Source organism: Euleptes europaea, chromosome 20 (genome assembly GCF_029931775.1).
Source record: "Euleptes europaea isolate rEulEur1 chromosome 20, rEulEur1.hap1, whole genome shotgun sequence".
Taxonomy (NCBI): domain Eukaryota; kingdom Metazoa; phylum Chordata; class Lepidosauria; order Squamata; family Sphaerodactylidae; genus Euleptes; species Euleptes europaea.
Window position 1 is genome coordinate 10,679,147 of NC_079331.1, and position 20,075 is coordinate 10,699,221.

At 43.2% G+C, this 20,075-nt stretch overlaps 1 protein-coding gene and 1 non-coding gene across 2 annotated transcripts in view; both read left to right on the top strand.

The window, feature by feature from the left end:
* The window catches only part of GALK2 (galactokinase 2), a 55,828-nt gene continuing 35,753 nt past the window's right edge, over window positions 1-20,075 (top strand). Inside the window, exons 1-5 of the mRNA XM_056865916.1 lie at window positions 1-53; window positions 2,701-2,789; window positions 4,114-4,237; window positions 7,102-7,192; window positions 12,740-12,886. Of these exons, the coding sequence (XP_056721894.1) occupies window positions 1-53; window positions 2,701-2,789; window positions 4,114-4,237; window positions 7,102-7,192; window positions 12,740-12,886 (504 nt within the window). The remainder of the gene's footprint in view (window positions 54-2,700; window positions 2,790-4,113; window positions 4,238-7,101; window positions 7,193-12,739; window positions 12,887-20,075) is intronic.
* Window positions 3,068-3,140, top strand: TRNAV-UAC (transfer RNA valine (anticodon UAC)). Its single transcript has one exon. It is a non-coding gene; the product is annotated as a tRNA-Val (tRNA).

Sequence of the window (20,075 nt, forward strand, 5' to 3'; positions counted from 1 at the left end):
ATGGCCGCGGATGTCCCCCCTACTCTCTCGGTGCAGCTGTTGGAAGAACCCAGGTGCGTTTGGCTGTTTTCTCCCCCCCCCTTCTGTCGGATTCAGTGATTAGTTTTTGCAACAACAAACACTTCTCCCCCCCCCTCCCTTTTGGTATATTCTGTTTTCTGTATGCTTTGTATATTTTGACATATTCTGTAGTATTCTGCACATTTCAATAAGACTTTAAAAAAAGAAAAGTTTGCATCTGGAGGTCAAGGCCGTTCGTGGGGAAGGACTGTGGCTCAGTGGTAGAGCATCTGCTTGGCATGCAGGAGGTCCCAGGTTCAATCCCCGGCATCTCCAGTTAAGGGGACTAGGCAAGCAGGTGATGTGAAAGACGTGAGACCCTGGAGAGCCCCTGCCAGTCTGAGTAGACAACACTGACTTGGATGGGCCAAAGGTCTGATTCAGTATAAGGCAGCTTCGTAGAATCATCGAATAGAATCAGAGTTGGAAGGGACCACCAGGGTCATCTAGTCCAACCCCCTGCACGATGCATGTGTTCATGTGTATTGCAGAGGAACGAGATTTTTTTTAAAAAAGCTTTAAGCAGTTTGTACTCAGGATCACTTAGAGGCAGACTTCTTCCATAAGGATAACCGTGTCAATCCTGTAGCAACAAAACAAGTTCTTGCAACTTCTTACAGACTGATGGATGGTTGTGGTACTATTGCCACAGCTTGTCTTTGCTGCAAGGTTTTGTACGCAGGAACTCGGTAGCACTTCAAAGACTCACAAAATTTATTCCCGCGTAAATCTTCCCGAGTCAGACCGCGCTTCATCAGATTGTGTGCGTGTAAAGTGCCGTCGAGTCGCAGCCAATGTATGGCGACCCCTTTGGGGTTTTCATGGCAGACAGGTAACATTCGTACTAAAAAAACGGGGAGCGTAGAAACGTTGTTACAAAGATTAAAATCACCAAAACTTTGTTTGGCTCTTAACTTAAAGGCCAGTGCAAAACAAGATTAAGATGTACTGATTCTTGTTTTAATCTAGCCTCGCTGTAATATCTCGCTGCCCCCTCCCTGGCTTTCAGCAGAGTGCCTCTCATGTGCTAATCCTACGGATGCTTACCCAAAAGCGCCCCAGGGTTCAATGAGATTTGCTCCCAGGTGTGCACTAGGGTGCACTGTTGTGGTGCCATTGTGTGCAAAGGGATTTATCTAGCAAGTGTGTTGTGCAATTATACCCGTAGGCATGCAGGAGAATGAGGCGGTAGAAGGCGGAGGCGATAGAGCGGTGGGAGGATCACGTTTGGCAAATGCTCCTCTGTGTGAGAAACTCCCCTGCAAATAGAAAACCAGCACAGCAGGCAAAGAGAAGAAACCGAACTTTTATAGTCCGCTGTGCTGGTTTTTGAGATTCAAGTAGCTTTTTAATGCATCGAGAGCCAGCGTGGTGTAGTGGTTAGGAGCGGTGGACTCTGATCTGGAGAACCGGGTTTGATTCCCCGCTCCTCCACGTGAGCGGCGGACTCCAATCCGGCGAACCGGGTTGGCTTCCCCTCCCCTACACTTGAAGCCAGTTGGGTGACCTTGGGCTAGTCACGGTTCTCTCCGGCCTCCACCGACCTCACAGGGTGTCGTTGCGGGGAGAGGAAGGGAAGGAGATTGGAAGCCGGTTTGGTTCTTCTTAAAAAAGGGAGAGAAAAGTCGGCATATAAAAACCAACTCTTCTTCCTTCAGCAGTGAAGTTTTGCTGTCTCAACACCTCAGCCGTTGGATGCTGAAGCCAAAATGTTGGGAGCAAAACAGGATTTATAGCCAAACTATGTCGACTAGGGCCTCAAATTAGGGAGGTGCCCCTACATTTGAACATATTGGAACATCACATTTGGTGATGCTGTGTGGAGCCCTCTTAAAACTGGTCATAGTTCAAACCAACCAGCCAGCCAGATTGGTCACCAAGCCTGAAGTGATGGACAGTTCCTGAAACATAAAAGATAAAATGGCATTTCATTCATAAAAAGTTATTGCGGTCTTTGGCCAGTATTAAAGTTCCAGATCTAAAACAATGATTCATTACAACAGAAGAATAACGGTCTACAGCTTTACAGCGGCTTTACTACCGTTCCCCCCCGAGTCTTACATATCCCGAGGCAAAATTTGGCAGCTTGTCTGGATGCCCAGGGATTTTTATCAGACAGTAAGTTCCCCAATTTAATTTCATCGGATTCACCCAGAAAGCCATCAAGCACAGGCTGAAGGTATTTTAATCTGGCCTCCTTGTGATGTGGACAATGGCCTTTCATTAAAAATACCCAGAGTCATTAAGAACAGCAATAAATTCATTTAAAATCAATAATTTTGTGGAGCCTTTGCCCATAGAACAGAAAAACCTAAAGTCATCAAGTGACTTTTGAAAGCCTATACCCAATCTTTTATTATTATTATTATTCAAGCAACAGAAGTACAGAGGGGTTCGTGATAATTTTTAATATAATATTCTTGGTTTTTAAAACACAGTGAATCCTGGTCCTCTCAATGAAGACCAGGAGGAATCCAGAAATTAAAGCCTCATCTTGTATTGTGAATAAAAGCTCTCATTCGTTTCAGCCGAAGTGGGGGCCGTTTACGCTATAAACTCGGCCAGAATTTTAATCCTGCCTGATCTTTTAGAAGTTGACTACGGATAATTCCCTTTTAAACATTCCAACCTGCTTTTCAGATTGTTGAAGCTGAAGAAGGTGTTTGTCTCTAAATTTCACTCGACCCCCAAGTTTTATGCTCGAGCACCAGGGCGTGTCAACTTAATAGGTAAAAATGGGATATACGCATTGGGGTTGGTGGGAATTCAATGGATAATATGGGTGTGAACACTAATGACTGTATCCACTCACAGGAAGGCAAAGTCCTACATATACTAGTCACAGTAAGTACTGCGGTTGTATTAAGATCCGTGGGAATCCTAAGAGATATAGTTTGGTAACGCATGTATATTTTTACTTGCCAGTTTTTGAAGCTGCCGTTAACAGGATCAGACCACGGGTCTGATTCGGTATAAGGCAGCTTCGTGTGCATTTTTCTTTTGGGGTGGGGGTGTGGCTCAGTGGTAGAGCATCTGCTTTACACGCAGAAGGTCCCAGCTTCAATCCCCAGGCATCTCCAGTTAAAAAGGATCCAGGAGCCGCTGATATGAAAGTCCCCCCATCTGAGAACCTGGACATCTTCTGCCAGTCAGCGTAGACAAGAATGACCTTGACAAACGAATGTGTCTCACTCAGCATAAACAAAGTAAGAAAAGACCTCCGCTTGAGAGCTTGGGAATCTAGCTCAGTATCTCAGACACTGATTTTTACTGGCCCTACTATCAAATCCACCCTCCCTCATTCAAATGCCAGTAATTGAACCTTGGATTTTCTGCACACAAAACATGTGTTGAGCTGTGTGTCCTCCAGAAAACGTCAGGGAGTCTTGAAAGAACAATTCTACCACTGAGTTACAACAGTACAATAATTTGGGACTGAGCCAATAATAGTTGGTGGGTATTTTATCTTACCTGTTGATATTCGATCCTGCTTGGTTAACGGTTGGGCTCTGTTTTTATTGGTGCTTAACCAACAGGTTCAGTAACTGAGAACATAGGAAAATAAATACCACACTCAATAAGGTCTGGCTAGCAAAACTTGAAAAAGTGATGACAGTTTCTTAAAAATTCTGATTGTTTCCACCAGATTTCAGCACTATGCAGAGGCAGAAACTTGGAGTGCCATTTACCAGCGTTGTGCCATAGCCTGATAAATCGTAAAATAACACGGTTGAAGGGGCCCACCTCCAGTGCCCCTGCCACCCCTTTTTGCCTCTTAGCACCCCCTAGGTAATCCCACTGTCCCTAGGGAGCAGTACCACCCTCTTTGGGAATCACTGATCTCATTTATGAGCAAACTATGCCATGCAGCAATTATGTGTGTGTGTGTGTTAAGTGCCGTCAAGTTGCTTCCGACTCATGGACTCATGGACTCATGCAGCAATTACTGAAATGAAATTACTGAAATGAAAAGGGGTTGTCCTGCTGTTGCAGATGCTCAAAGAAAGTTTTGAAAAGTTTTAAAAGGTTAATATTCTGTTTTCATTTTGGAAGGTGAGCATATAGATTATTGTGGCTACGCTGTGCTTCCGATGGCTATTCAGCAAGATATACTTATAGCAGCTGAACCTCTAAGCACTCCAGTTATCCATTTGGCCAATACAAACCCTCTGTACTTGTAAGTATTTCTATACATTTCATGGACTTTTTGCCAGTGTGGTGTAGTGGTTAAGAGCAGTGGTTTGGAGCGGTAGACTCTGATCTGGAGAACCAGGTTTGATTCCCCACTCCTCCACATGAGCGGTGGAGGCTAATCTGGTGAACCAGGTTGGTTTCCCCACTCCTACACACGAAGCCAGCTGGGTGACCTTGGGCAAGTTACAGCTCTGATAGAGCTCTCTCAGTCCCGCCTACCTCACAAGGTGTCTGTTGCGGGGAGGGGAAGGGAAGGTGATTGTAAGCTGGTTTTTTCTACTTAAGTGGTAGAAAAAGTCAGCATATAAAAACCAACTCTTCTTCTTCTAGTGCTAGATATTTATAAATATTAAACATTAGTTAACATGTAATAAGTTTGGAGACAGGCTGGGATAAAAGGCAGGGTATAAGTCCAATAAATAAAATAAATAAATAAGCCACCTCTGAACATCCCTTGCCTTGAAAACCCTAAGGGGTCACCAAAAGTCAGCTGGGACTTGATGGCAAAAAAAAAGTTTATATTTTTAATGTGAGATTTCTATGATCTGTGTGGGATAAGGGGAAAGTAGCATGGAGCTGCTTTGCAAATTAGTCCCCAAAAGCACAGTAAATATAGCAATGGCTCCCACTAAAAAAAAAAAAAGTTAGAACGACTTCTTTAGGGAACTCTCTAATAAGATTTTGGCATGTGTCAGTAATTTCCAGGGCAGAATGAAAGTGTAAAAATTTTGTTCCCTTTGTAAATAGTTTCCCCCCTCCTCCCTCTAATTTCTTTATTTGTTTCCTCAATTATAATAAACTGCGTTTGGCACGCTTCTGCAGATGGGCATCTGAATTGCATGTGCCAGTTTAGAAGCCAATGCTTCTTTCAGTCGTTGGTTTCAAAGTGGTTTCAAAGAATCTTCATAGTACGCCAAAAGTATAATCTTTTATTCCAAAGGGTAGAATATAACACCGGATAATCACTCCAGGTTTTTTAATTGTTTGGTTGTTGGGTTTCTAAAAGAACAAAAAAGTGCTGAGGAAATGGGAGCTGTGTTTATTTTGGGGAGGGAGAGAAGCAAAAGACTGCAAATATATTTTTCCATCATAACTAATAACAGCTCCTAGCACAAACGACAATTTCCATCAGTAGTAACTTCTCCTTTGTGTGGCTTCTGAACTGCTTTGGGGACATAAAAATGCATGGAAAAACCAGTCTGGCTGTTTGGAAACCTGGGTCCTGTGTGGGTGTTACTCCCCACTCCCGAATATTCTCCCTGGAAAGAAATTATGAGCAGACCATCGGCTTGTTTTCCCCTCCAGTTCCTTCCCTGTCTCGTCACTGTGAAAGTGGACTTTTAAAATGGGAGACCCTGTGGTTGTTTACTTGTAGGATCTCCCCTGGCCCTTTAAGATTCAATTTGGGTTTCCTCTCCTCACAATGAGAATATAGCCTAGTTGTTAAACTCTTCAGCTAGGTTTGAATCCTTTCTCAAGACAGGAAATTAACTGAGCTAAGTACTCAGCCTAAACTATCCGATAAATTAACTGAGCTAAGTACTCAGCCTAAACTATCCGATAAGAGTTGTTGAATGGATAAAATGGAGTTAACAGGCACAGATGCTGTAGTTAACAGGCACAGATGCTGTCAGGGTTATAGAGGATTCTGCTGGTTATGAGAAAATGTTACCAGCATCCCCCTTCCAAGTGAAGAGGGCTGGCTACAGCCTTGATATGTTGGGGTGGAGTGGGAGAAGAAGAAGAGTTGGCTTTTATATGCCGACTTTCTCTACCACTTAAGGGAGAATCAAACCGACTTACAATCAGCTTCCCTTCCCCTCCCCACAACAGACACCCTGTGACGTAGGTGGGGCTGAGAGAGCAGTGACTAGCCCAAGCTCACCCAGCTGGCCTTATGTGTAGGAGTGGGGAAACCAACCCAGAAACCACCACGCTGGCTCTCCTGGAGGTTAATTAACCACTACACCACACTGGAGGGTAATTACACTGCCAGTCATCCCATCGGCAGGCTCTGTGGGCAGCTAGTAATTCAGATATAAAATATCAACATAAACTACATTACAGGGAAGCAGGAAAAAAGCAAGCCATTCACCAACAAACAGAATTACCAATACAAAATCACATCAACAACTGCCTGTCAATGCAAAAGCCTTCTTCAACAACAATGGGTTTTTATAAACTCTCCTTTTAAAGATGCCAAGTCAGCTAACTAAAAGGTCATTGCTAAGTCCATCTAGAGGACGTAACTATGGGTAGGGTTTTTTACGTGGTAGGCCACTGAACTTTTAATGCATAGGACAGGGGAAGAACAAGGACTATTTGTTGTACCAGAAGGGTCGCTGGGTTTGTCTACTGTGGCAAAGTAAAAGTCTAGTGACTCAGCCTCCCATCCTTCCGAGGTTGGCAAAATGAGCACCCAGCTTGCTGGGTAAAGGGAAGATGACCGGGGAAGGCACTGGCAAACCACCCCGTAGACAAAGTCTGCCTAGGAAATGTCGGGATGTGACGTCACCCCATGGATCTGGATGGAATGACCCAGTGCTTGCACAGGGGATTACCTTTACCTTGTGGCACCTTAAAGACTAATGACTCTTATTCAAGCATGAGGTTTGTGACCGTCTGAAGGAATGAACTGTGATTTACAAAAGCTCATGCTGGAATAAATGTTAGTCTTTAAGGTTTCGTTGGACTTCTCAGATGTTTTCACTGAGCATTCTTGAGCAATATGACTGTATGGTCCTTCTTTTGCCAGCCAGCAGGTGGCAGCAGTAGGCTATTTATATTCTGAAACTTAATGCTAGTTTTGTAGACTTTTATATTTCTCTTGTGTGTTTTATTTTCCAGGGATTTTAGTACCAACGCTAACAACATTGAGATTAATCAAGCCAAACCTTTGTGGCACAACTACTTCCTGTGTGGATTCAAAGGAATTGAGGTAAATTACATTCTGTATGCATCATTATTATAAACTAGATTGGATATTTTCACTGTTACATTGAAGATCTTTTTAGAGATTAAAATGCATCAGCTAAATATTTGCACACATGAAGAATCAAAGCTGTAATAACCTCCCTAAATAGTCTGTCATTAATTCTAGCTCTCTCTTGAGTTTCATCTTCTCCAAGTATAATTAGGACTTGGTGGGTAACTTTTCTAGATAAAAAAGCCAGGAAGATGTATTAAAAGAAGTAGGGTTGCCAGGTCCCTCTTCCGCCACCGGTGGGAGGTTTTGGGGGCGGAGCCTGAGGAGGGCAGGGTTTGGGGACGGGAGGAACTTTAATGCCATAGAGTCCAATTGCCAGGGCGGCCATTTTCTCCAGGTGAACTGATCGCTATTGGCTATAGATCAGTTGTAATAGCAGGAGATCTCCAGCTAGTACCTGGAGATTGGCAACCCTAGAAAGAAGGGAGGCAGGAGGTCTAGCAAGACTCATAAGTATGATTTATGGGAATACTGGGAGGGAGGAGTTAAGGCACCCAGACTCTTGGAAATTCGTCTTAAATTGTCACCCAGACATTGAAGAAAGGACTCAGATTTATTTCCTATCTGGTTGACAGAAGGCTGGTGATAGTTCCATCTGCAGGAGAGAATTTTTTAAGTCTCTTTTTCCTAGGAATCAATAATATTTTCAGCTCTGTTTACAACACTTGATGGCTTCCCAAAATTTGATACCGAGAATATGAAAGATTTTCCCCACCTCAGTTTTCAGTTCCCAGAAGGAAGAAATCTTTAGGGAAAATATAACCAGCCTGTTTCTCTCCCCCCTCATCTCATAAGAAAGGCCATACTTGATCAGACCCAGGCCCATCAAGTCCAGCAGCGGCCAACCAGGTGCCTCTGGGAAGCCCACAAACCAGACGACTGCAGCAGCACCGTCCTGCCTGTGTTCCAAAGGACCTAATATAATAGGCACGCTCATAAGAACATAAGGAAAGCCCTGCTGGACCAGACCAAGGCCCATCAAGTCCAGCAGTCTGTTCACACGGTGGCCAACCAGGTGCCTCTAAGAAGCCCACAAACGACTGCAGCAGCATTATCCTGCCTCTGTTCCACAGCACCTAATATAACAGGCATGCCCCTCTGTTCCTGGAGAGAATTGGTATGCATCACGACTAGTATCCATTTTAACTAGTAGTCATGAATACCCCTCTCCTCCATGAACATGTCCACTCCCCTCTTCAAGCCTTCCAAGTTGGCAGCCATCACCACATCCTGGGGCAGGGAGTTCTCTAGCACTGCAAACCAAGGCCAGTGAAGGCACATGATGGCTGACTGGGAGATGTTGTGGGGTACGCCGGTCTATTTCCTGGCCCAAAGAAAGATGTACACAGAAAACTGTAGTGGCATGCTCTTGTAAGCGAACAGTTGTATCATGAGAAGCAGCTGAATCTATGCAGTTGTGACTGATCACATTACTCCCTCGTGTACCATTAGGGGCCATGGAAACAACTACAGATCAATTTAAAAAGCGCTAGTGAAACAGCTGTTAGCCGGCCAAATTAACCATAGAGTTTAACCTGGCCAAAAGCCTAGCATTCCTCTTTAATTTCTCCACTAACTATCTCTGGGACAGTTTATGTTGGTTTTTGTTGCATCTTCCTGCAAAAATATGATTAGCAGCAGGGCCCAGAATTTAGCACTAGAGATAATAGGCATGCATCATGACTAGTATCCATGAATAGCCTTCTCCTCCATGAACATGTCCACTCCCCTCTTAAAGCCTTCCAAGTTGGCAGCCATCACCACATCCTGTAGAGCCCTTTGCTTTTATTTCAGAGCCCTATGCGGATGCAATTTATTTCCCACAAAATGTGCATAGCATCTTACTTCCCCAAAAAGTTATGAAAAAAATCATGCCGTTGGTTGGAATTAAAATTGAAGCTTTTTTCGTTGTTGCTAGCGTTAGTTTACAGTCACACACATGCGCACTATAGCTAGGTGAACCTTTTGCATGGGTCTGTTTCTTTGTATGCGTTCTATTTTTAGCCACGTTGAAAGAGGAATAAATATTTGAAACATACAGCTTTGTTCTAAAAATACAGGCCAAACCAAAGCAACTTCAAATAACTTCTGCCATTCCTTTTTAGAAAGGAAAGGTCATCTGTAGCATTTGAAGAGCTTATTATATCACACTGTCCGGCAACGATTGCTGCCAGGCAACGAAATGACAATTGCCAACTGCAGTTCCCATCTGATTCCGATACATACTAATTTCCCTCCAGCTCTTCCAACAAGGTTGATAAATTTTATATCTGTTTGATCTCAAGTGTTGGGATCTCTTTGGGCATATGGGCATCGTTTGTCACATTCTGCCATTCCGATACCGTGTATGAAAAGGCAAACCAATCTTTATGGAAATTGGAGTTCGTACCCTTAAGCTGAGTTAGTCCCCGTCGGTTTAAATGGGACAAAGCCAGCTTAAGTGGTCTGTGGCGCTTGTCCTACAAAGTAATTCTTCTAAATCCCGGTCTCCTATTATAAGATCCGCAGACAAGCTATTGGGGCCAGCAGCCTCTAACACAAAAGCCAAAATATGTAAACCAGTTCCCCAAAATGCCACATGCAGTCAGCCAAAGATCTTTTTTAGACAAGGGGAAGTTTATGGGTAGTCCATGGGGCATAAATCCAAAAGCCAGTGTGTGTAACTGTTAGCATGCAAGATAAGGATCAGGGAAAACAGTGTTCAAAATCCCACTCAGCTGTGAAACTCAACGTGCGAACTTGGACAATCTTTTAGCCTAATCTACAGGATTATTGTGAATATAAAATGGATGACGGGAGTACCATGTACACTGCTCTTTGGAAGAAGGGCAGGATCGAAACATGACAGATAAACACCATACATGAATATCATTTATCTAATAGCCAACTGTATCCCAATTGGCAGATACTTAAATCCACAGACTGGGGCCAGATAGAGAGCAGGAAGTTCTTCTCGCAAACTTTGCCCCTCCCCAGCTTGCAGAAAAATCTAAAAACCTGCGAAAAAATGGTGGTGGGAGGGTTAAATCCCCCCAGAGGAGTGTTGTCTGCACATATACAGACAATGCTTCTTTGTTGGAGCGCTGAGTGGGGGGCCACTGTAGCCAGGCAACAGCACTTCACCGGGGGTGGGAAGAGAAGACCCTCCAGAATCCAGGCCTGGCATGGATCCCTGCCCCCTCCTGTCTCTCCTGACCCCCCAGCCTTTCCTCCGGGGCACCCTCCCAGCCGGCCCAACCCCAGCTTCATTGGCTGAATGGCAGCAGAGTTCCCCCCCTCAGCCTGCCCAATCTTAGCTTTTCTGGAAGCCTTGCCAGACCTGGGGGTTGGCAGTGGTGATGTGCTCCCCGATTCCCGTAGAATCCGATTTAAAGAATGAGGGGAGGAGGTTGGTTTGAGCTTACAGCCAGTTTTATTGATCAATACACCATAGCTGGGTGAAAGCAGGATCTGAAGCCAACGGGGACTACGATCCAGTCTCACACCAAGGCTGGAGGGAGACAGGGACCAGTGAGGAAGCTGGAGGGGGCTGGGGGGGAATCACCCCCCACAAACAATTCTTGCAGGTCCCTGCTTGTGTGGTTTATTGGTGCTATGTCTGTGGTACTGGGGAGGGGATAAGCTCAATCAGAAAGTGGCTGCCACTATCCACCCCTGTTGAATGAGGAGGGAATGGAGACAAAATCAAAGAGAAGACAAACGGAACAAATATCCATCCTCTTGTGGGATCAAGGAGCAAGACCGGGCCTGGAAGCTTTCATAGGTCAAGAATTAGGGTTGCCAACCTCCAGGTACTATGTGAATATGTGAATGGTTTTGTTTGCACTTCGCCACAGGCCATTACAGACATATCAAGGATACCACAGATACATAATAAAAGAAAATATTAGGTTGATAAAATTCTGGATTAATAATAAATATACATAATAAAGCCCTGACCTGGATGGCCCAGGCCAGCCTGATCTCTTCACATCTCAGAAGCTAAGCAGGGTCAGCCCTGGTTAGTATTTGGATGGGAGACCACCGAGGAATACCAGGGTTGCTGTGCAGAGGAAGGCACTGGCAAACCACCTCTGTTAGTCTCTTGCCGTGAAAACCCCGAAAGGGGTCGCCATAAGTTGGCTGCGACTTGATGGCACTTTACTCACACACACATACATAATAAAACTATGCTAAATCAATGCATACGAAAACAACAACAACAAAAATAATAACTAAAAATTGTGGCGGTGTCCCAATCGGCCAATGGGACCTAGCGACCACCTCCAGGTACTAGCTGGGGATCTCCTGCTATTACAACCGATAGTGACTCATAGACTGAATCCTGACAGCCAGAGGTTCTGGGAATTGCCCCCCTAAATTACATTACTCCAGTGAGTGCAAACGCAGATTTGATGCGCTCCCGGTTCCAAACTAGGGATGTACATTCATGTTAAAATGAATTGGGGGTGGGGGGAGAAAGAAGCTGAAAAAGGCACATTTATTTTCATTAGCTTTGAAATAAAAACGAATAAAAAATCAGAATGCATGAACTAATCCCATTAAGGTTTTTTTTTGTTTCAATAGGAAACACATTTTCCACTTTAATGTCTTTGTTTTTTTTTAATTCAGGGTGGACGCCATTTTCGGGGTCTGAAGCCCTCACAGGAGAATGGGCTCCAGTTTTATAGGCAATTAAATCGAACAACAACAAAAATGTGGACAACATAGCATTTAGAAATATACTTATCCAGTTAGTATGAAATGTGAGGGGACATATGATCCCTAAGAGAATTCTTGCATTAATAGGACGGAATCAATCAAAATCAACAAGAAGTGTTAAGACAGATATAAGAGAGCCAGCGTGGTGTAGAGGTTAAGAGCGGTGGTTTGGAGCGGTGGACGCTAATCTGGAGAACCGGGTTTGATTCCCCGCCCTCCTCCACATGAGTGGCGGAGGCTAATCTGGTGAACTGGATTGGTTTCCCCACTCCTCCACATGAAGCCAGCTGGGTGACCTTGGGCTAGTCACAGCGCTCTCAGCCCCACCTACCTCACAGGGTGAATGTTGTGGGGAGGAAAAGGGAAGGTGACTGTAAGCCGGTTTGATTCTGCCTTAAGTGGTAGAGAAAGTCGGCATATAAAAACCAACTCTTATTTTTGGTATGTGTTTTGCCTCAAATTGCCTATAAAAATGGGACCAATTCTTTGAAATTTAGCAACGGCGATCCCTTGGGTGAGGAGAAATTTCATCCAGATCGGATGGAAAGAAGTTACAGATGGAGCTCCTGTTGACACTAACAACATGGAATAAATGTTAATAAATGTTAACAACATGGAATAAATAAGTAAATAGATGAAATAAAATGGAATGTTGAGAACAGAAAAACATTAACACGTTCCATTCTAAACCTGCTGCAATGATATAGTGAGAATTTGTTTCATGTTTAGAATAGGAAAAAAGTCAGCAGCTTTTTCTTTCAGTGCCTCTCTGATTATTGTTATTTTGCTTATTGTTAGGACCATTTTGATCTTGGCAGCCCAAGTGGAATGAATTGCCTAGTAGAAGGCACCATCCCGGCCAGTTCTGGCCTCTCCAGTTCCAGTGCTTTGGTGTGCTGTGCCGGACTTGTGACCCTTCTGGCAAACGGAAAAACTCTTCCAAAGGTAAAAGAGCCAGCGTGGTGTAGTGGTTAAGAGCGGTCATTTGGAGCGGTGGACTCTGATCTGGAGAACCGGGTTTGATTCCTCACTCCTCCACATGAGCGGCGGAGGCTAATCTGTTGAACTGGATTTGTTTCCCCACTCCTACACACGAAGCCAGCTGGGTGACCTTGGGCTAGCCACAGCTCTCTCAGCCCCACCTACCTCACAGGGTGTCTGGTGTGGGGAAGGGGACTGTAAGCCGGTTTGATTCTTCCTTAAGTGGTAGAGAAAGTCAGCATATAAAAGCCAACTCTTCTTTTCCTCCTCCTTCTTCTTTCTTCTTCTCCGTAAAGCAGACGGACAGGAATAAAAGCATTATCTGTAAACACATGCTAAAAGTCAATGTTGGTGTGTGTGTGTGTTAAGTGCCGTCAAGTCGCTTCCGACTCATGGCGACCCTATGAATGAAAGTCCTCCAAAATGTCCTATCTTTGACAGCCTTGCTCAGATCTTGCAAATTGAAGGCTGTGGCTTCCTTTATTGAGTCAATCCATCTCTTTTGAGTCAATCCATTTACCAATGTTGGTAAATGTGCATAAACACTAGACAGAGTCGGAATTGTTTTCTCATTGCACAACGGAGCCACATTTTTGGACACATTTTAGCAGGGTTTTTGCCTGCTAAAGGAAAGAGCTGCTAATTAGAGAAAATGCTATTTGTTGAAAGGTTGTATTTTGACCCAGCCACATTTGGGCAAATGCGTCTTTGCAGGCCAAACCTAGCCATACATAAACTGAAGGGCATGGACTACATTTTCCAAATTCTCTGCTGTAGGGCTAGTATGTTTTGAAAATCTGAAGGGGATTCTCTAGAGCTTGTTGCGATCATAGCTGATAACAGAGCTAGTTTTTTAATAAAATAAATATTCTACCATGGGCACAGTGATTACCAGATCAGACAGTGTCTGATTGGAGGCTACATTACTTCATAAAAGACTATGGCAAAACAGTATTTACTGAAATGCTTCCACTTATGAAAATATCTTCTCGGTGTGAGGAAGCACTTACCTCTGCTGTTAGCAAAAGATCCAGTAGTGTGCACAATTTTGATTGTGGATTACCGGACAGGATGTTATTTCACCTTTCCTTTTTTTAAAAGGCAAGGAAAAACTAAGTTTCTAGTTCCTGTGTTTAGGGAGGAGAATTTTTTTAAAGGATTAGCAGTTGCTTATAAAAATCTAGACATCCCAGAGTCTGGTCCTAAGCCCTTCAGCATTAATGGGGCCATGCGTTGTGACTTGAAAGCCCTGTTTTGCTACGCCGGAGAATCCCACACCTCATTCAGAAATCCTTATAATAGTTCAGCTATCTTCCATACTTTTAAGAGAGAGCTTGTTTTGAGTCCTGCTCCAGCTTAAAAACAAAGGTGACTACAAATCATTTCCCCTGTGTTATGTTTCAGTAACCTAACTGGAAAGCAACCGAGGATTCAAAAGCAAAAAAGCATTGCACAGTTAAAACTCAAAAAAATCCAACATTGGCTCTAGCTTTAAAAAAAAAAAAAAACCAGCATACTTCGTTGCTGTTAAAAGCAAATCCAGAAATCAGTTGATGTTGTCTCTGATTAATCTGTTTAGAAGTCTGTAACATATTGTCTCAATTTGCCTGCAATATTTTTTTTTAAATGCCATTACACATACACCACGATGTCGAGAAAATATTGGCACCCCTCCAGCCAGATGTTCAGCACTAACCAATTGCAGTACCGAAGACATTATCCAGCGAATGTTGCGTAGTAGTTAGAAAGTGAGCTGTGAAAAAGGAAGGGTACATTTTCACCTTGCCTGTGAACTTACTAGGTAGCTTTGGGCAAGTTGGTATCTCTCTGAACAGCCTTGTTTTGTAATACAGCTATTACAACTTTTGGTCGACCTTGTCAGGAACTATATACACGTGTGCACCACTTTTCCTAAATAACCGGAGATAATCTATAGAAAGTGGCTTGGACACTTTGCAAAAAATATAATATAAATGCACAGGGAAATGTTTTTAAAACTTCATAGATGGAGTAGGTCGGTGCTTTTCGTTCCTGCCCTTACTCCTCTCTCCTTCTCTGGCTCTTCCATCTCACATCTGATTACCCCACCACTGGCTCCTTCTTATTCACCTCCTCTCCTAACTTTCTGGTGGTCATCGTCTCTGTAGCTTCTCAACCACCTCCAAAACGTCTAGAAAAAATAGCAAGGATTCAACCCTGCCAGGTAGCTGAGCTGTCTGTCTAGGCATGCTGTCTTCGTTATGCTGTTGTCATTCCTAAAGCCAACCCCCCTTTTTTGCTTATCACACTATGGGTAACGTTACAGTCTGAACAAAAGAGATGTTGAAAACTCATGATTAAAATATAGAAGTGTGAACCCGTGGGGGGGACGGGACTTTGTGGGTAAATAAGAGGAAATGGGACATGTTTCTCCTGGGTCGAATACCTTCACCCCTTCAGTTCTTTAAACTGTGAAGAGGTTCTCTCTGTCGAAGTTGGAATATTCATAACCATTCCATGAGCCCATAGTTAGAGATGTCTCAATTCAGTATACTGAAGTAAGAGTATTTGCATCTCATAGTGATGAAGGTTTCAAAGAGTATGGGTTTTATCTTATCTTGGAGATGAAATGGCAAATCCACTTTTTTTGTTTTTGTTTTGGCAAACAGATTTAATTTGTGCTTTAATTTGCTACCTCATTTGCCTCTCTCTGACCAGAGTCAGGGCCTTAAAGGATTAACTGTAACAGCATCGTCTTTGAAAGCAGATGTCTCACTAACCGTCACTAGTAGCACAGTGGAAAACTAGGAGTTCTCAAAGAGCTCATTACGAGATTCCAAACAAATGCTGCTCTGAAATAACACAGGATGCTAATAATAGCGATGTTTAGTGATAATAGCATTATGGTTTTTAAATAGTCTTTCTGGAAATGTGACAATAACCAACAGGCTTCCCAAGGTTTGAGAAGATCTTGTTCTGCCGTTCGGGAAGTAGAACACTGTGCCACCTTCCCATTTCAGAGGAAAGACAGTACAAGTCCAAGAAGTCATCGAGGGGCACTTGAAAACTGACAATTTCATTGGGATGGTTTGGCCATGGACATTCCACGGCAAATGTCAAGACTTAAGTCCTGCAGCTCTGAAGTCCGTCCCATCTCCCAGTGCTTATTTTTCCAGCGACCAAGCAGCTTAAGTACATGTTTACTGCCCGTTGTAAACTTAGTCCAGGAAAAACAAAATATATTTTCGCAGACATAAAAGTGAAATGTTGAGGTCTCCCATTTGTGTAACTTTTAGTTGTATTTTTAGAAAAAGGGCAATTATAGTGTTTTCAACATGGCAGCTTGACAAACGGCAAATAGCCCAGAGCCTTGTCTTGAAGCCAAGGTAAAAAATGGTAATATTTCAGGAGGGCCGAATGAGTGATCTAATTCCAGCAGAAAGAGACACAACCATTCCAGTTAATTGATATACGAAACTTATTCCTAAAAACACTTTCTGGGGAAGAAGAAGAGGAGTTGCTTTTTATATGCCAACTTTCTCTACCACTTAAGGGGGACTCAAACCAGCTTACAATCACCTTTCCCTTCTCCTCTCCACAACAGACACCCTGTGAGGTAGGTGGGGCTGAGAGAGCTCTAACAGAGCTGTAACGTGCCCAATTTCACCCTGCTGGCTTGACACGTAGACTGTTCAGTCTTCTCTCCCCTAATCAACAATTATAATAAAGGACGAGCTGAGCTGCAGAAGGGGTATTTCAGGATTTCCTAATTTTGACCCTAAGGGGCACTCTTTTAGAAAGAAAGAAAGAAAGAAAGAAAGAAAGAAAGAAAGAAAGAAAGAAAGAAAGAAAGAAAGAAAGAAAGAAAGAAAGAAAGAAAGAAAGAAAGAAAGAAAGAAAGAGACTAAGCAGAAATCGGAGGGCATCCTCAAAGACATTTCTTGCACTTTGAAATGTCCAACATGTTTCATTTCAAATAACGTCCCAAACTTTAGTGCAGGGAGACACACCAGTGTGAGTAAAATAAAACAGGATTCTAGTGGCACCTTAAAGATTAACAAAAAGAATCCCCCCCCCCATTATTGTTTCGTTTCTTATTTCACTGTTACAGACCTCCACGACTAACCATCTGGAATCTGCGTCACTGTGAGTGCGCAGGCTGGCTATCGTGTGCCTGTGTTGATGGGGTTTTAAAGCCAAGATGCTTGACTATTAACAGCCACGCAGTCTTTAAATGGTAGCGTTTATCAAGGATTCCATACTCCTCTTCCCGCCACAGAGAAAATCCCTGGGCTATTAACAAGTTATTAAGTTTAGCGCTGTTTATTTCTCACCAAGTGGTTTGCAGAGCCCTCTGCGGCGACCTGGGTGGTAATCAAATACCATAATCTTGCCTGGATTGGACTGGAAATCTTGTATTTATGTATATTACCGGACAGACAAGCTATAATTGTTGCGACTGTTTTATTTACTTAAAGCATTTCTGGCGCATGCTCTCAGTTCCTCTGGTGGCTACAAATCATAGAATTGGAAGGGACCACCAGGGTTATCTAGTCCAACCCCTTGCACAATGCAGGAAATTCACAACTACCTCCCCCACACACACCCAGTGCCCAGAAGAAGGCCAAGATGCCCTCCCTCTCATGAACTGCCTAAGCACATAGAATCAGCATTGCTGACAGATGGCCATCTAGCCTCTTCTTAAAAACCTCCAGGGAAGGAGAGCTCACCACCTCCCGAGAAAACCTGTTCCACTGAGGAACTGCTCCAGCTGATAGAAAATACTTCCTAACATCTAGATGGAAACTCTTCTGATTTAATTTCAATCTGTTGGTTCTGGTCCAACCTTCTGGGGCAACAGAAAACAACTCAGCACCATCCTCTATATGACAGCCCTTCAAGTACTTGAAGATGGTTATCATATCCCCTTTCAGTCTTCTCCTTTTCAGGCTAAACATACCCAGCTCCTTCAACCTTTCCTCATAGGACTTGGTCTCCAGACCCCTCACCATCTTTGTTGCCCTTAAATGTCTAGGAAAGCAGTGTAACCATCTCAAATAGAACAATCAAAACCCACCGCACTAAACAACTAAAGTTCAATTAAAATATCATAAAACTATATAAATAGAAGTAATCATCAATAGAAATTGAAAGGTCAATGAACACAATAAGAGTTGTTGAACGGCAGTCAGAGAAAATAGAGTATCAGGAGGAGGGACAGTATTCGCCCCTCCCCAGCTGATGTAAAAATCTTTCACTGCGGCAGTTTTATGATAGTTGGTAGGGACTTCCACAATTATTTTTAGTGGCCACACTTCATAAATGATGAGGTTTTAGGGTTGCCAACCTCCAGGTAATAGTTGGAGATCTCCTGCTATTACAACTCATCTCCAGCCGATAGAGATCAGATCACCTGGAGAAAATGGCCAATTTGGCGATTGGACTCTATAGCATTGAAGTCCTCCCCAAACCCCGCCCTCCTCAGGCTAGATAAGAGCTCTCAAGGGGCCGGATCCGGCCCACGGGCCTTATGTTTTGATACCCCAGGGCTGAAATTTAGATGGCATTACAGGAGGCTGGTTTTCCTGTCCAGATTCCCTACATGACCATATATGTTTTTAAAGTGGTTTCCTACATTAGATTTCATCACATGAAGATCAGCTGCAAGAACAAGACTTGTATTTTTCCCTCCAGTCTGGCTTTCAAAGTATTCTTGTGATAAAAAAAAACTCTAGCACGGCAGGAAGAAAGCTTCGGGACTCTTGTTATCCCGCTCTACAATTCACAGTGCTTTAAGGCAGTAGTCAGTACTGCTTTCATCTGAAGGACTCAGGAGGAGCTAGCCCCCCCCCAAAAAAAGTAAAGAATAGGATCATAGCACTAGGAACGAACTCTTGCATGACTGTGGTTTTGTGTGTGCGATAACCCTGAAAGCAAGGGGTTGAAGAAGAATAGGTTTTGCTGTGGGGAGGGGGGAGTAGATTTTTGGAGTTAATAATTTGCCCAGGTATGCAGCAAGCTTACGATAAAAAAAAAAAAAAATTGGGGGGGAAGGAACTAGTTTGGAAACGGTGCTATCTGGAAGATGCGTTATGCAACCGTCTGGTTTTGTAGTGCCCAAGACAATATTTTGTGTATAGTTTCGGGGAGAAAAAAGCATTCTTGCATACCGTGGCTCTGTTCTTGGTAATGTTGTTTTTCTCTGTTTTAATTAGGTATTTTCTGATTAAATGTTTCATTGCATAAGCATATAACAAAAACTAAATATGATCTCTTATATAACACCAACGATAAACATGCCTGGCTCGCAAGCTGCCAATTTGGCTTTAGCAGTTACCAGCTGATATGAACATCCAGATTATATTTGCAGAAAGGACTTAAACGGCGTTTGGGAGACCGCAGTTCCCAAAATTTCAGTCTTGCCTGGACATTCTTTAATATTTTATTACTGGCTTGTTTGATTTATCACACTGATACCTTGCTTTCAGAACTGCTTGCATATGGTACCCAGGTGGACTCCTGTGCAGACCGTTTACAGAGCCAGACCTTGATTAATTTCAGCATAAATGCATCATGTGAATTCTCTGAGCCATGTGGGAAGAAAGTTTTAATAATTGACACAACATTGAAAGCCTTAGAGAATGGGGGCTTCAAGGAAGAAGCACCTATTATTTCCTAGGAAATGATACAGGTAGGGTTGCCAGCTCTGGGTTGGGAAAAACCTGGAAAAAAAACCCTCCCAGTTTTAACTGTATGCCAGAATAAGAAGAGGGCAAAGCTCTTCTTCAAGAGGATGGGTACCACACTTTTGATGCCACTCAGTGGGTTTGGGCACACAGAGAAAGGCGTCAGAGTCCGGCCTCAGTTACTGGGTTGGTATACAGGTCAAGCTTTTCAGAGGAGAGAAGGAGAAGAGCCCTTAATACAACAAAAGAAAAATGAGTTTCTTTGTTGATCCTCATCCCTTTTTCTAAAATTCTTTTATTAAAAGAAAACGAGAACAATAAAAGGAAACAGAAATACAACATTACCAAAATACACATGCTGCAGATCCTTGAAAATAAACTTAATAAACTAAAACCATGCTGCAATATAACTAAAATATCTATAGCAATGAGCCAAACAATTCGCTGTCTGGTTATCTAAAATCCAATGATAATTACATCACTCCCTC